Source organism: Pempheris klunzingeri, chromosome 5 (assembly GCF_042242105.1).
Source record: "Pempheris klunzingeri isolate RE-2024b chromosome 5, fPemKlu1.hap1, whole genome shotgun sequence".
Lineage (NCBI taxonomy): Eukaryota > Metazoa > Chordata > Actinopteri > Acropomatiformes > Pempheridae > Pempheris > Pempheris klunzingeri.
Window position 1 is genome coordinate 7,163,680 of NC_092016.1, and position 13,021 is coordinate 7,176,700.

A 13,021-nucleotide genomic window follows, 5' to 3' on the forward strand; every position below is an offset into this window, starting at 1 on the left:
GTCAAAGTCCTCACTAGAATATTCTATAACGTTACACATTCAGGTGCCAAAATCCACTGACAACTAATTAACAAAGTAAATTAGGAGCTAATTAACAAGCCACCTACAACAATTAAAACAGTACTGACATGCCATCAGCTTTTAAGTTGACAAGAGAAACTTGTTAGCAAACAGTTGCTTATCTACACATACAGCAGTTACAGAGGAACATTGTCGTTCATTCGGAGTCATGTTTCTCTCCACCTGATGAGTGGAAGTCTAATACTCATTTTCTTTTAGCTCTGTGTTTGGTCTCCACCAACTCCTGAGGGAAATATCTGGTTCTTCAGTTACTAAATGCTAAACTAAGAAGCTTCAGCTACTACTATGTCCAACATCTTGTCTCGAGCTACGTCTGTCTGCTGATTGCTGCTGAGCAGGTAGAAAACACCTGCCTGCTGCAGCCGACAACTACACAGTTAGATTGGTAAGTTTGAGCAAACGGTAAAGGTCGGACAGCTTAACGACAAGGTGAAACTCACTATGAAACTCTATTAGGCTGAGGGGAGCTGCATATTAAGGTGATTATTCTCAGTAGTATTTCTGTAGTCATTCATCACTGTGAGTGAGTCCTTTCGCATTACTTTCATATTGTGATGTTTTTATTATAAAAATCCTGATAATAGGCGATTTAAAGACGTGCTGTCTTGTATCAGGCTCTATTTGTGTTCCAGTAATGAAGAAATGTATTCGTGTAACAAGGAAAGACAAAGGTCAAATAAGCCTAAGGGGTACTTGCACACTTGACTGAACATGTTAAAGAAAGTTTCTGTCCACTGACAATACGTTTGAATTTGTGATTCAATGTTTTGTTCAGAGACCTCTAATCTGAGGACACCTTGTGGCCTTCTCTGCCATACTAGTATAAGCTCATCCATAAAGCTGATTGAATTTAAATCCAAATATTTTTTGGTACCCACTGAAATACGTCCCTAGCAGTATCAAAAAGTGCTAAATATCATATCAAATGCTTTCTTATAATCTGACTTTTAATTAAATTATTTTGACAATTTCAGACAGTTAGCTCTTATACGACTGCTTGTGCTTCGACAACATTTAACATTTGGGAACTTTGGACATTTGGAAAAACGTGTAACATATAAAAAAAAAACATTATTTCAGTGTTGATACTGAAACATGAGTTGATAGCATGTCAACATTTGTGTGTTCCAACAATCAAAGCGGAGACCACAGCAAACACAATCACTTCTGACGACATCTCAGTGTTTAAACGGTAAATGAGCCAAACCCAAGAGGGTTGCTGCTGTTGTACAGCAAAATAAGAGGTTTACAGTCTCCTGAAAAACGCCTTTCTGGAAATAAAACTCCAACTCTTCTGTACTTTAAACCTGCATCCCTTCACTTTTGCAAACAGACAGGTTCGAACAGTCAACACCGTCCAAGACCCCAATTAAAGCTTATTCACTTCAGCAGGCAGACAACCCTCCAAAACACTGAAACTACCAGTTCCAGCACTTAAACATCTTAACAAGTCTCTTCCTGATCAGAGACCTCAGGGCTTTTCTACTTTAAATTAATTCACAGTCACGTTAACTTCAATAATTCCTTCAGAGATTTAAAGACTTGCATGTGTTTCTTCTTCTCTCCTAAACCACTAAAAAGGTCAATAAACTACTGAAAAGATGGGGAATAATACAGATATGTATTGGTTTATAGTTTTGCAGTGATAGTATCTGTTACTGAGAAGCATTATAGGATTACTGCTGTTGTTGTTGCCAGATATGGAGCCTCTGACACCCTTAATAAGCCAGTCAGACTACCGTGTCCAAACTTCTCTTTTCATGCTTGACAGCTCCGGTTTGGAGCTGATATGTGACGCCCTGCGCCTCTCAAACGTTTTAATCTGCGACCCCACAGACCAGGAGAGGAGCACTTGACGCTGATCATGAACTGAAATCACGAGATATCTCATTCATATGAAAAAAGGTCTATTTTAAAAAAAACAAAAAACGATTTGAACTCGTTTCCTCGAACGTGCCCAAAGACGCACAACGCATTACGCACTGCATGTTCAAATAAAACAAAGCAAAATATTTCTGATTCTGACAGAAAAACACAAACACAGAGACTAGAAGAGGACTTCTGCGGGTTGTTTCGGACAGAGCTCACTTCCAGGTTCACCTGAAGTTGCCGCGCAATCACCTTGGAGTTGGAGGAAGTTGAAAACCACACGGTCTTCATAATGTCTCACCATATGAGAAGATTTAAAGGGTTCTGTCATGTGAGGACAAAACATGACTGATAACATGTCTTACCTTGATGGCAAAGGAGGATGAAGAGTGCAGCCGGTAGCAGCCAGCAGCCTGTAGTCTCCATGTTGGGGCAAAAAAAAGCTCGCAGATGCAGTAAACAAACAAATCAGTGGTTTTTTTGGGAAGCAGGTCCCGGTCGGCCCGCAGCCCTCACAGCTCCATGCTGCTCCGCTCCGCTCCTGTCTGCAGGTCGGTTAGTGGTGGTGGTCTTGCTGCTCTATGTGTGTGGTACAGATCCCGGTCCCGGTGCGCCGCTCCGCTCCGTCCGCTCTCCTCCACACCGACTGACTGACTGAAGCGGAGCCGCCAGACTGAGGCTGTGCGCCGCCCACAGCCCGCAGCCACCCGGCCTCACCTCCTCCACACATCAACCACCACTGATACCACTGTGATTAACAGTTAGACTGACATTATTTATATTTCATAGTTATGTTAAACTTCACTAATTCAATCACACATTTATTTATTTATTTATTCACTGTTTGTATGTATTGTTTGATTTGCAAGAATGGAGTCAGTGTTAGAAATATGGAAAGTTAACGAGGACAGAAGGAGATAGGAAGAATAAAAGAACAAGGAGACAAAAAAATATGAAAAAGGGATGAATAAAAAGAAGAAAGGGGGAAGCTGGGAAGAGGGGAAACGGGCTGAATCCCACCCACCTTTTAAAGTTTGAACCAGCCACCACAACACGTTTTAAAAATGCTCAAATTCTCTAAACGTTATGGTAATTTGCAGGGCCGGAGTAACTCGTGAATTGAATTGAAGGGCAAAAATGAGCTGTGGGCCCCTATTAAGCCTCCATGTTCCTGTGTTGGGTTATTAGATGTAATCACAACCTGAAATTAAGTGGGTTTTTTTGTTTTTTTTTATAAAAACCAATGCACGACATGACAATGTGATAACTCTTCAAGTGATGAACCTGCAGAGAATTATCAGCAGAACCTGCAGCTTCCCTCAGCTTTATGGACATTTATAGGACTTACATTTGCAATGACTCATAACTCCAAATGAATGTCCATGTTGCATGACAACTCCTAGATGTGTAAATAAGCAACTTTTTGCCAACAAGTTTATCGTATCAGACGTAAAGGTGAACTCCTTTCTGCTGCCCCCAAGTGGCTGAAAAAAATCAGTTATTCCAGGTTTAAAGGTGCTAAAAGTAGATTTTGATAGAGTTCAACAACACACTGTCTTCAGGTTAAATGCAGGAGTCTCCATAAAGCCAGCACCGTTACAGTTTATATTCATCCATGAAACAAGTTTGCCACAAATGAATTTGTCTTTTTGGGCCTTGGACATTGTCTTACTTTGCTCACGTGATAATCCAGCTTTAGTAGTTTGTGTGTATTTAGAAAAATCCAAAATAAGACACAAGACCACAGTCGTGGTCCTGGCCATAAGACAGGTGAGGTATAAGAATGAAAAGAGAGAGGAAATATCACAACATTACTTAATTTGAATTGGATTTTGTAAGCAGGTAATGTCAAATTATTATCTGTTCAAAATGGATCATATGAATGTTTCCACTTAATTCCAGGCCCCATGATCCATGATCACCTTTGTGAATTATGGGCGAGGCCTCTGTTTACTCCTTTCACTGAATCAGCATCCGTGAGAGTCTTCTCTTTTCTTAGAGCTTTTTTGGTAAATGAATGACATGGGAACACTTAAATGGGATAATGTGATCATTCTAGTCCTGAGGGAGGGGAGGACGACCTGAAGAGGCAATCTTGGATAATGCACAGTAGAATATTTAGCTACAGTACTCAATCCCTTGCCTCTTCATCTGTAACTTGTAAATAATATTCCATTTGTATGAATTTCACCCTCGCAGCATCACCAGAGGACCGACAACATCAGCTGCCGAGAGTCTGTGGCATCTGTTTCCTACGAGTGAGATGCAGCAGCAGTCGGTGACTTCCAGACTGCAGACAGCAGGGAGTCATTAACACAACCTAAAGTGTAATTGAGTGAAACGGCTGAGAGGGTGTCTTTTTGTTTTTAAGTGTGTGTGGTGGAGTTCACAGGGCTGCTCACCCCTTGACCCCTGAGAGGCGCTTCCACCTTGCGCTGAAATGGAGACCAAAACATCAGCGGTGACCCAGAAATCACAATTCACTCTGGGAATGTGGAACAAGTGTCTGTGTGTGTGTGTGTGTGTGTGTGTGTGTGTGTGTGCAGTCCATTTTTGGTGTATTGGAGGGAGAAATTGTTCATTAAGATCACAGGATGCAACTCTACACATTATCTGAGGTGTTTGTATTTGACATTGACAAACTTTGAAAGAGGGCGTAGCAGTTTAACATTTAGAGAAATCCTCTTGTTCTCTCTTCTCTCCAGAGTCAGTAGAAGAGATGGATATCAGTTCCATCTCTGGGTGGCCAGTTAAGAGCGTGCTCCGTGTTTAACCTAGCTTCACCACAGTAAAGGTACAGGGGTTTGGAGAAGGTTCACCAAGTCACACAAATTATGTGATCCTAAAAATCCCTGACTTTTGCAGACATGTCTCTTGGTGAAAACACAACACCTACAACGGAGGGTCTGACACATTATGTTTGCCCTGTGGCTCCCTAACAGGTTCATCACGGAGAGTTTTCAGAACTCTCAGCTGCATTACAACAAATCGACAACATTCCTGGCAAACCTAAATGTAGATTATCCTTATTTCTGTGTCTCTGCATGTTGATTTTCATGGGAATAAATAGAGAATGATGTGCTGTGTGGACGGGAAAGAAATTAACCTGAAAAACGACGGGATAAACTTCGACTAGCGATTTTTCTCCTCAGTCTGGTTCCCAGCTCATTAGAGTTTCGTTCCTTCCTCTCAGCGATTTACAAATGATGCAACATCCCAGTGTTATTGCCTCACAGGCCAAGCCCTCACAAACTTTTATGTAAAGTTTTTCCCTCGGTTCAGTTTCAACCACTGGCTCAGATTTTTTAACCTCACAATAAACGACCACACCACCCCCTCCTTTATCTGAGCGAATATATTTGCATAATTTACTCTGGATTATCTTTAATTTATGCAGAAACTGCTTTCCACTTGTTAGGTTGAATGTTTCCAAGGGGGCTAATAAAATTAGTTGTACTCCCACAGAGCACCCATTCAGGGATTTTTTGGGGAGTTTTTGGACAGTTTTCCATGACTTTCCTATAAGCTGCACTCAGGCTGAAAGTGATCTTTCCCTCCAACATGAGCCTGTGACCTGAATTGATCTCGAGAGGAAAAGCAACAGGCCAGACTTTATTTTCCCTTTCACCTATTTACTATGTGACTCATTCTATAGAGCCATTTCTTATGGTGCCCAGCCCACATGATCAAACAGCAGAAAACAGCATGAAATATTTCCAGGATGAAACAAACTGCTGTGAAGAGGCAGAAAAAAGGTGCACAGAGGTTCAAACACTTCTGCGCACATTATTGATCCTTCAGGGAAACAGCTACTGATCGATCAACTAATTGGCACAGGAAGTAAATGTGGTGCTGGGGCTTTTTTGATGGAAGTGTTGCAGGTTTGAATCTTGCAGGAGCGGACTACAGCTAATTAATAACTAATAAGATGACGGACAGAACCATGTATATTAATAAATGTAAATAAACTTCAGCAATACATAGTGTTAGCTGCTTAAACATAAAAAAAAATACCACCGGTGTGTCTTCATCGTACTGAAGGATCAAAACGAGCATTGCACCCATTTTGTCCAGAAGGTATGAGAACTTGTTGGCCTTCAGGTCTGCAGGACAAATGACAGCTCCAATAGCAGAAATAATGTTAGGGTGATAATCAGTTTCCTTTTACAGTCACAGAAAAAACTGCAGCAAACTTCCTTTTCAGATGCACAGACAGGTTCCACCCTCGGATGATGTTACGTGGGAAAAAGCACCGGCCATTGAAACGAATGGACATCAGCAAGTCCCCTGAGAGAAGGTTCCTGGGGCAGTTTTCAGGACATCAGATAAGAACATCCAGTTTTTATTGTTGATGCATTTTTAATCTTTTTTTTCAGCAGAGAGACTCTGCTGAGCTTTGTGTTCCTGTTGAGCTCCACCCTGCTTCAAGTTAATGCAGGTCAACAAATTCACACAAGGCACAACTGAGAGCCAGAGGCAAAGTCTGAATGCTCTAAATCAAATTTTCTATTGAAGTGAATGGATGGATGGATGTTCGGCTATTTAACCTCCTGAGTCAGTCATGTAGCTTAGCAGCAGTCTGCGCTCCTTGATCACCTCATCTGAATGATGCAATTTGCATGTGTTCAGTTTTACATATGTAAAAATATATTTTAGTTATTTTTTTATATTTTACTAAATGTATTGGTATGTTTTTTGTATCATATTTTGAATAAACATCGGTATATATTTTGATTTGATAAACACAATACAAATAATAACGAAAGTCTAAATATTCACAAAACAAGAACAAGATAAAACAAGACAATTTCAAATAAATACAAGAAAAAAGTAAGGACTAATCAGAAAAAAATAAAACAAGAAGGGAAAGGAAAAGCAAACAAAGAAAACAAATCAATTCAAGAAAAATGAGAAACAGAGTGAAATAAAAAGCAAATTACAAACAAGAGAAGAAAAGGAGAGAAAATCAGAAAAGACAGTGAAGAGAACAAGGAAAATAATCAGTAGTTAGAGAGGAAAAGGTAAAACCCCAGCATAGTCTTTTAAAAGGTTCCCATGATGCATTTGAAAATGTAGCACAGCAGGTTGCTTCACAAAAGTGACTTTTGATTTTTTACATAACACATAGTGGTTTCTGTTCAGATTCTAATTTTATTTCCCCGGGGTTTGTGATATCAGCCTCCAGTACAATGGAGGAACTTCATCTCTGTCGCTCACAGCTACTGACAACAGTTTGAATTTCTGTTGAAGAAATATACAGATATCATATTGTGAGCGACCCTTTAACAGCAGCAGTGGCGTTGAATGTGTTGTCAGACTGAGGATAATCTCCTCCCTCTATCAATGCATGGATTGAGGTAATGAGGTCACACAGAACAGACTGGGTGTCATTAGCCCCCTTCTCCTCCCCTCTCCTCTCATCCCCCTGCTAACACCCCTCTCTCAGAGGTCAGAGGTTCGGGCTCTGGTGCTGGTAACAGTCAGGCGACAGGTTCAGAGCCCTCTGGGGATCCTCATCGAACCCACATGATGTTTTACGTCACAAATGTCAGCCATCGATCACACAGTCAAGTTCACAACAGAGCGCACTCAGAGTGGCTGGCTCACATCAAAGACAGAGATCCCCCCCCCCAAAAAAACCTGCAGCTCAGGTCTGAAGACACAGAACTGCACCCATCAACATGTAGTGAACCGTTAAATTCATGTATACGTACTAAATGGACAGTATGCATGTGCAGGCACAGGATGTGACAGGGCACTAGTAGTGGGATTGTAGTTATTTGGAGGAATTTTATCTCTAAATGTTTTGTTTTGTCTTTTTTTTCCTTTTGTGGTTCTATTTTATGATTATTTCATTGTAACTATATTTTTTACAGTTTCAAATAACTTATAAACTTGAACTTTGAAACTTAATATGTAGGGTATACTGTATCTGTGGGCCATTTTGAAAGATTTATGTTTTTAATAAGAACCAATGTTCTTACACTCCCAAGGCTGAGAGTCACAGAGGGAAACAGGGAACTGACTATACATTGTTAGTTTCGGTCTTTTTATTTTTTTGTTGACAATAACAAAAATATAGAATAGACTTTTGCTTTGAGGTTATGGGAAGCCTACAGGGACTAAATCAGTGCAGTGGTCCCCAAAAGTGACACAAATGTTGGCGTGTCTTGTGTCACTGAAACCTGAAAAAAAACAGATAGATGAAAAAAAAACAAGATCAAACCCTGAAGCTTAGACGAATGTGTTTACTTCAGAAGAATCCATTTCAGCGAAACATCTGAGAAACACACTCAGTAATTGGATGTTAAATTAAGGTGGAAATGTCTAATTAGGCAAATTTAGGCGTCCAAACAAGCAGTCTGTATCATCCATATGAAAGTGCCTCCGTCTGTTAACTCTGGATGTTTACTTTCTGCCGAGGCCTTGTTGATTTAGGTGATGGGAACCGGCCGCTCTGCGCTCCCTCCGACTTTGATGTTTCTCCACCATTGTTGGGACGGCTCTGAATCGCAGCCGTCTGGTCGGTCGGTTGGTTGGTTGGTTGGTTGGCAGCCATTGAACCTTTGCAAAGATTAACTGTTATTACCGGCGTCTTTGTGCATCCAGGCTGCTCTCTGCATACCAGCGGCGAAACAAAACGCTCCTCTCCAGCCTCTCCACTGGAGGAGGCTTCAGAAAACAGCAGGTCTGATTCACTTTTATCTGCACACTGACGAGAGTATGAGAGCACTAAGTGGTCTCTCAACTGACAACAAGTTCCTTTTTAGGAGAGAAGAGGTCTGATACGCACTGTATTAGCCTCAACCATCACACACTCACACACACACACACACGCACACAATGGAAAAACTTTCTATTTTGGGACAGACGAGGTCACAGATCACCTTAATAAAGAGGCTGGAATGTGTTGAGGCACTTCTGCGTTCACTTCAACCATACGATCTCTGACTCCTCATACAGTCTACTGCAGCGCTAATGAGCTTTGCATTCAGACCTTCATTCATGCGCTCCTGCTTGTATTTGAAACACATGGTGAGTTACACGCTGCCAACACACGTGACCTCTGACCCCTCCTGCACTCCACAGCACACCGTCATGAATGTTTTGCTGAATCTGTCCGCGGTGGAGGAAGAGAAACTGCAGCAGCGCAAAGTCATTTAGTCAATTTAAAAAAATGTAAATCAGATTTGAATTTTACCTGGAAAATGGTCGAATCTTGGCTGGTGTTGTTTTAATCATCTCATTGTGTCCTCCTCTTCTGCAGTGGTTAAATGGCACTGACAGTTGTTTATGTCCATGAACCAACTCCTAACAGTATTGGATGGAAACAAGCATTTATTTGCATTTCGCCAGTTTTCTCAGTTCAAATTTGCGCTGCACTTGGATGGAAACCTGGTCACTGTAAAAACACAGAGCTACTGTAGTTTGTGATTGGAGTATCATCATCGTGTCTTTAATGGTGACCTTTGCTGTGCCAGCAGGTGAAACTAAACAACAATAAAACATGACAGAGTTTAGAACAATCCCACCCCTCTCTGTCTCCAATCCAATCACACTTCTCTGCTCTGCAGGCGACATTAAGAAGCACATAACTGCTTTTTATTTGCATGCATAGAGTGTTTGCATGTTTCGTGTCTTTGTCTCCGTGCTGAAATGATTTCAGTCTACGTCAAGGCTCAGTAATTAAAGCCTGTCCACTCTGCTCATCATTCATCTTGAAAAAGCATTTTCATAATGAAAGGATTACATAACGGTCTATGATTAGAGGTCTGTCAAATAGTAAAACTCCATCTGCTCCACTTCTGTCTGTTAATTGCATCCACACACCTCCTAAAGCTAATTAGAATCGATCTGTGGTAGTTTTCTGAGCGTGACACAGAAACCTGTTCCACAGCTGGCTGGTCAGTTCACTTTCCCTTCTCCTCTGTCTCTTTCCTGTCATGCTGTTGTTTTTAAGCTGATTAGATGTTTTGTGCATATTTAATTTGTTTTCCATCAAATGAACCGAAATCACGATCTTTCCCTAATCTACCCAAAGAACTTTTGTTGTCCAAACTTAACCACAAACTAGCATAAAGACAATTTCTGGTCTGTGTGTTGTATGTCTGCCATCCACGCTGATCACCTCCCTGCGAGTCAATTTTCCAGTTTGCTCATTTGTTTATTTACCTAATTACATTTCTTTGTATTGCATTACTTTGTGTTGTTTGATTTCAGCATCAAAGCAGCAGTTGACCCTTTATTTTTTTTGTTTTATATATGTACAATGTCTACATACAGTACTTTCTTGAGGACTCATTGTAGAATCAAATCAAATCAAATCAAGTCAATAAACGGAATCATAGCGAAGTCCTGGAGAGAGAAAAATGTTTTCACAAGACAGAGTGAGTGAATTTCAGTGGTGATTTTATTAACCACTTTTCTATTTATTTTATAAAACAAAAAAACAAACCAAAAAATGAATAAATTATTGATTACTTAACAACAAATGTACCCAAAATGTGTATTGAGTACTTTACAAATATCATGAACAACCTGAAAATTGACGCATATGCAGTTTGTCTCTTGAACAGCAGGGGGAGACTCTGTGATTCCATGTTCTTCTGTGCTTGGTGTGACTGATTCTCTTGTAAACGGGGCATGAATTACCCCCAAACAGAGCCATTTTTCAAAGCAGTGTTGGCTTTTTCTGAATAAACCTTCCCACTGGTCCAAAAGGAGCCGTTTGCCGGCGACTACGAGCACAACAGAGCCACCTGACAGAGCCGCCAGCCAGCAGAAATTCTGCTCAATGCCCTCAGAAAGCTGCTTTATATGTGTCCTGCCTGCAACCAAGGGAGGAGAGAGGAGAAAGGCCTTTAAGAAAAAGAGCCTGCAAAGTGCAACTTGGAGCTGTAACTTCCAGTTCCCTAGCAACACGCTCTACAAGGTGAAAGCGAGAGTTTTCCCGACCTCTCTGGATCTTCTATTTCATTCAGGGCTGTTTTATTGTCTTCTTACTGAAGCAAAGTTTGGCTTTATTAGGTGTATGCCATGGTGTTTTTTTTTTTTTTTTTTTTATCAATCAAGTTTGTGTTAGTCTTCATCTCCTGAAACTCACTTCCAACCACACACGCATTTTGTTCCTCAACAGCAGCATTTGCGAAAGCGTTTGCATGTGTTGTCTTTTCACTGTAATCTCTCTCTGTCTCAGACCTGTTGAATCTTAAACCTCACAGCACCCCCATCCTCCTCTCCCAAGAAAAAAAAAAACAAGACAAAAGCATGAATGCATAATTAATATAGTGAAGCTGCATTTTTAATTGTTACTGGTCTTCAAAGTTGCCGAGTTGCATTGTCTCTCGGTTCGGGCCGGCTGCTTCCGATGGCAGAGCTTCATTCAGGTCTTTTTAGGGCTCTAGTGCTGCAGAAGCACCGGCAGACAACTGCTCCAAGCTCGCCTCTTTTCTCAGGGTGTCTGCCTGCACAATGGACTTCCTTAGCCTGAACACAAAAGAGGCTGGCGAATGAAAAAACACCCAAATTCAATGGCATTCCTCTCCACAATGGCCTCTGAGAATATGTGCTTGTCCCTCTCCTTCTCCCTCTCTTCTCTTTCAGCGCTGGGTGATGTATTAGGATGATGTGTGAGGATCAGTGATGTATTTCTGCATCAAAATGAAACAAATCGTGAAGTAAAACTAAAGATAAGAATGCAGACATTTAAAAAGAAACAAGACTAAATGTCTAAAGCCATTGTAGCAGCTCTATGAGGCTGTATTTAGGACTAGTGAGGACTCAAGTTAAGTGCCAACATCAGCATGCTAACATGCTAATGTTCAGCAGGTGTAATCTTGTTCACCATCTTGGTTTAGCTTATTAGCATGCTAACATTTGCTACTTAGCACTACACACAACATACAGCTAAGGCTGACAGCACTGAAGTATTATTCAGGCATCTGGTCAAAAACTGAAATTTTGAGTTAACGATGGCTCAAGATGAAAAGTTAATGGATCATCAGAGTTATTACAATTCATCCTGCAGGGGTACACAGTGAAGAGAGGGGATCACTAAAGTCAGTAGCTAACTCTTTCTGACAGCCATAAATGTACCAATTTTTTTGGCAATTGATCCATGTATTGATACATTTCAGTGCGAATAAAAGTGTCGGACCGACCAACAGACACGGCTGATATTTCTAGTCGTTATATAAAACTAAAACTAAGCCTTATAAAGTACAGGAAGCTAAAACTTGTGAGCTTAATCCAGTAGGTGTAAATTATGTTTGTGGTAATTGATCCTATGTTGTTTCTTTACGTAAATCTTATCTTTATTTCTTGTTCAGACTACAGAATACTTATAAAGATGGACATTTCGTCCACACTTTGTCGAACTGTGCAAAAATGATGTCAAAATATCCCGAATAAGGCCATATTGCACTGGCGATATAATTTGGAGCCAGAGTCTGTGCAGTAATGATCAGGGCTGTGGTGTCATGGTCCTTCCCCCCCGACTCAGTCATGGACTAGGATTAGCTGTCAATCATGACATAACGTTTGAAAGAGAACTGCAATTTAGCATCTGACTTTATTTCCTGCCTCCAACATTACCTGCAATGCAACTCAACCGGCCACACTTCGGTCAGAGATATTGGTGTGTTATACTAATAGTTGCTAGTGTAGCTTTGAGCTGCTGGCGTCAAGCAGAAATAAGGAGCAGGTTACAGAGGTCTGGTGAGTTCACATCTTTTTAACTTCTTTTCATTTTCAAATTTGCAGTTTTCCATCCTGACTGATGCTAAATTCAAGTAAGATCAATTGAACCTTGATAGATTTTATCAGACTGCATACACAAAAGGCTTTCACATTTAAGTAGTAGTTCTCCCCAAAAACCTCCAGATTTTGTCCCTAGATGGAGGATGATGGGCTGAGGGTGTGTTAACAGGTGATGTTGGATGTTGGATCCATCAGCACACATGCTGTTGCTGTTCAGATGGGGTGACATTAGTTCCCCTATCACATCCTCTGTGTGAGGAGTTGCAGTGGGTGAGGAGGGGTGAGTTGGGAGTCGGCCTCTGGTGGGGTTTGC

At 41.0% G+C, this 13,021-nt stretch overlaps 1 protein-coding gene across 1 annotated transcript in view; it reads right to left on the minus strand.

Annotated features, from left to right (window-relative positions):
- ptprz1a (protein tyrosine phosphatase receptor type Z1a) overlaps positions 1-2,442 on the minus strand; it is an 80,481-nt gene extending 78,039 nt beyond the window's left edge. The window contains exon 1 of the mRNA XM_070830138.1: positions 2,316-2,442. Coding sequence (XP_070686239.1) covers positions 2,316-2,376 — 61 coding nt within the window. The 5' untranslated portion in view covers positions 2,377-2,442. The remainder of the gene's footprint in view (positions 1-2,315) is intronic.
- Positions 2,443-13,021: the final 10,579 nt, after the last annotated feature.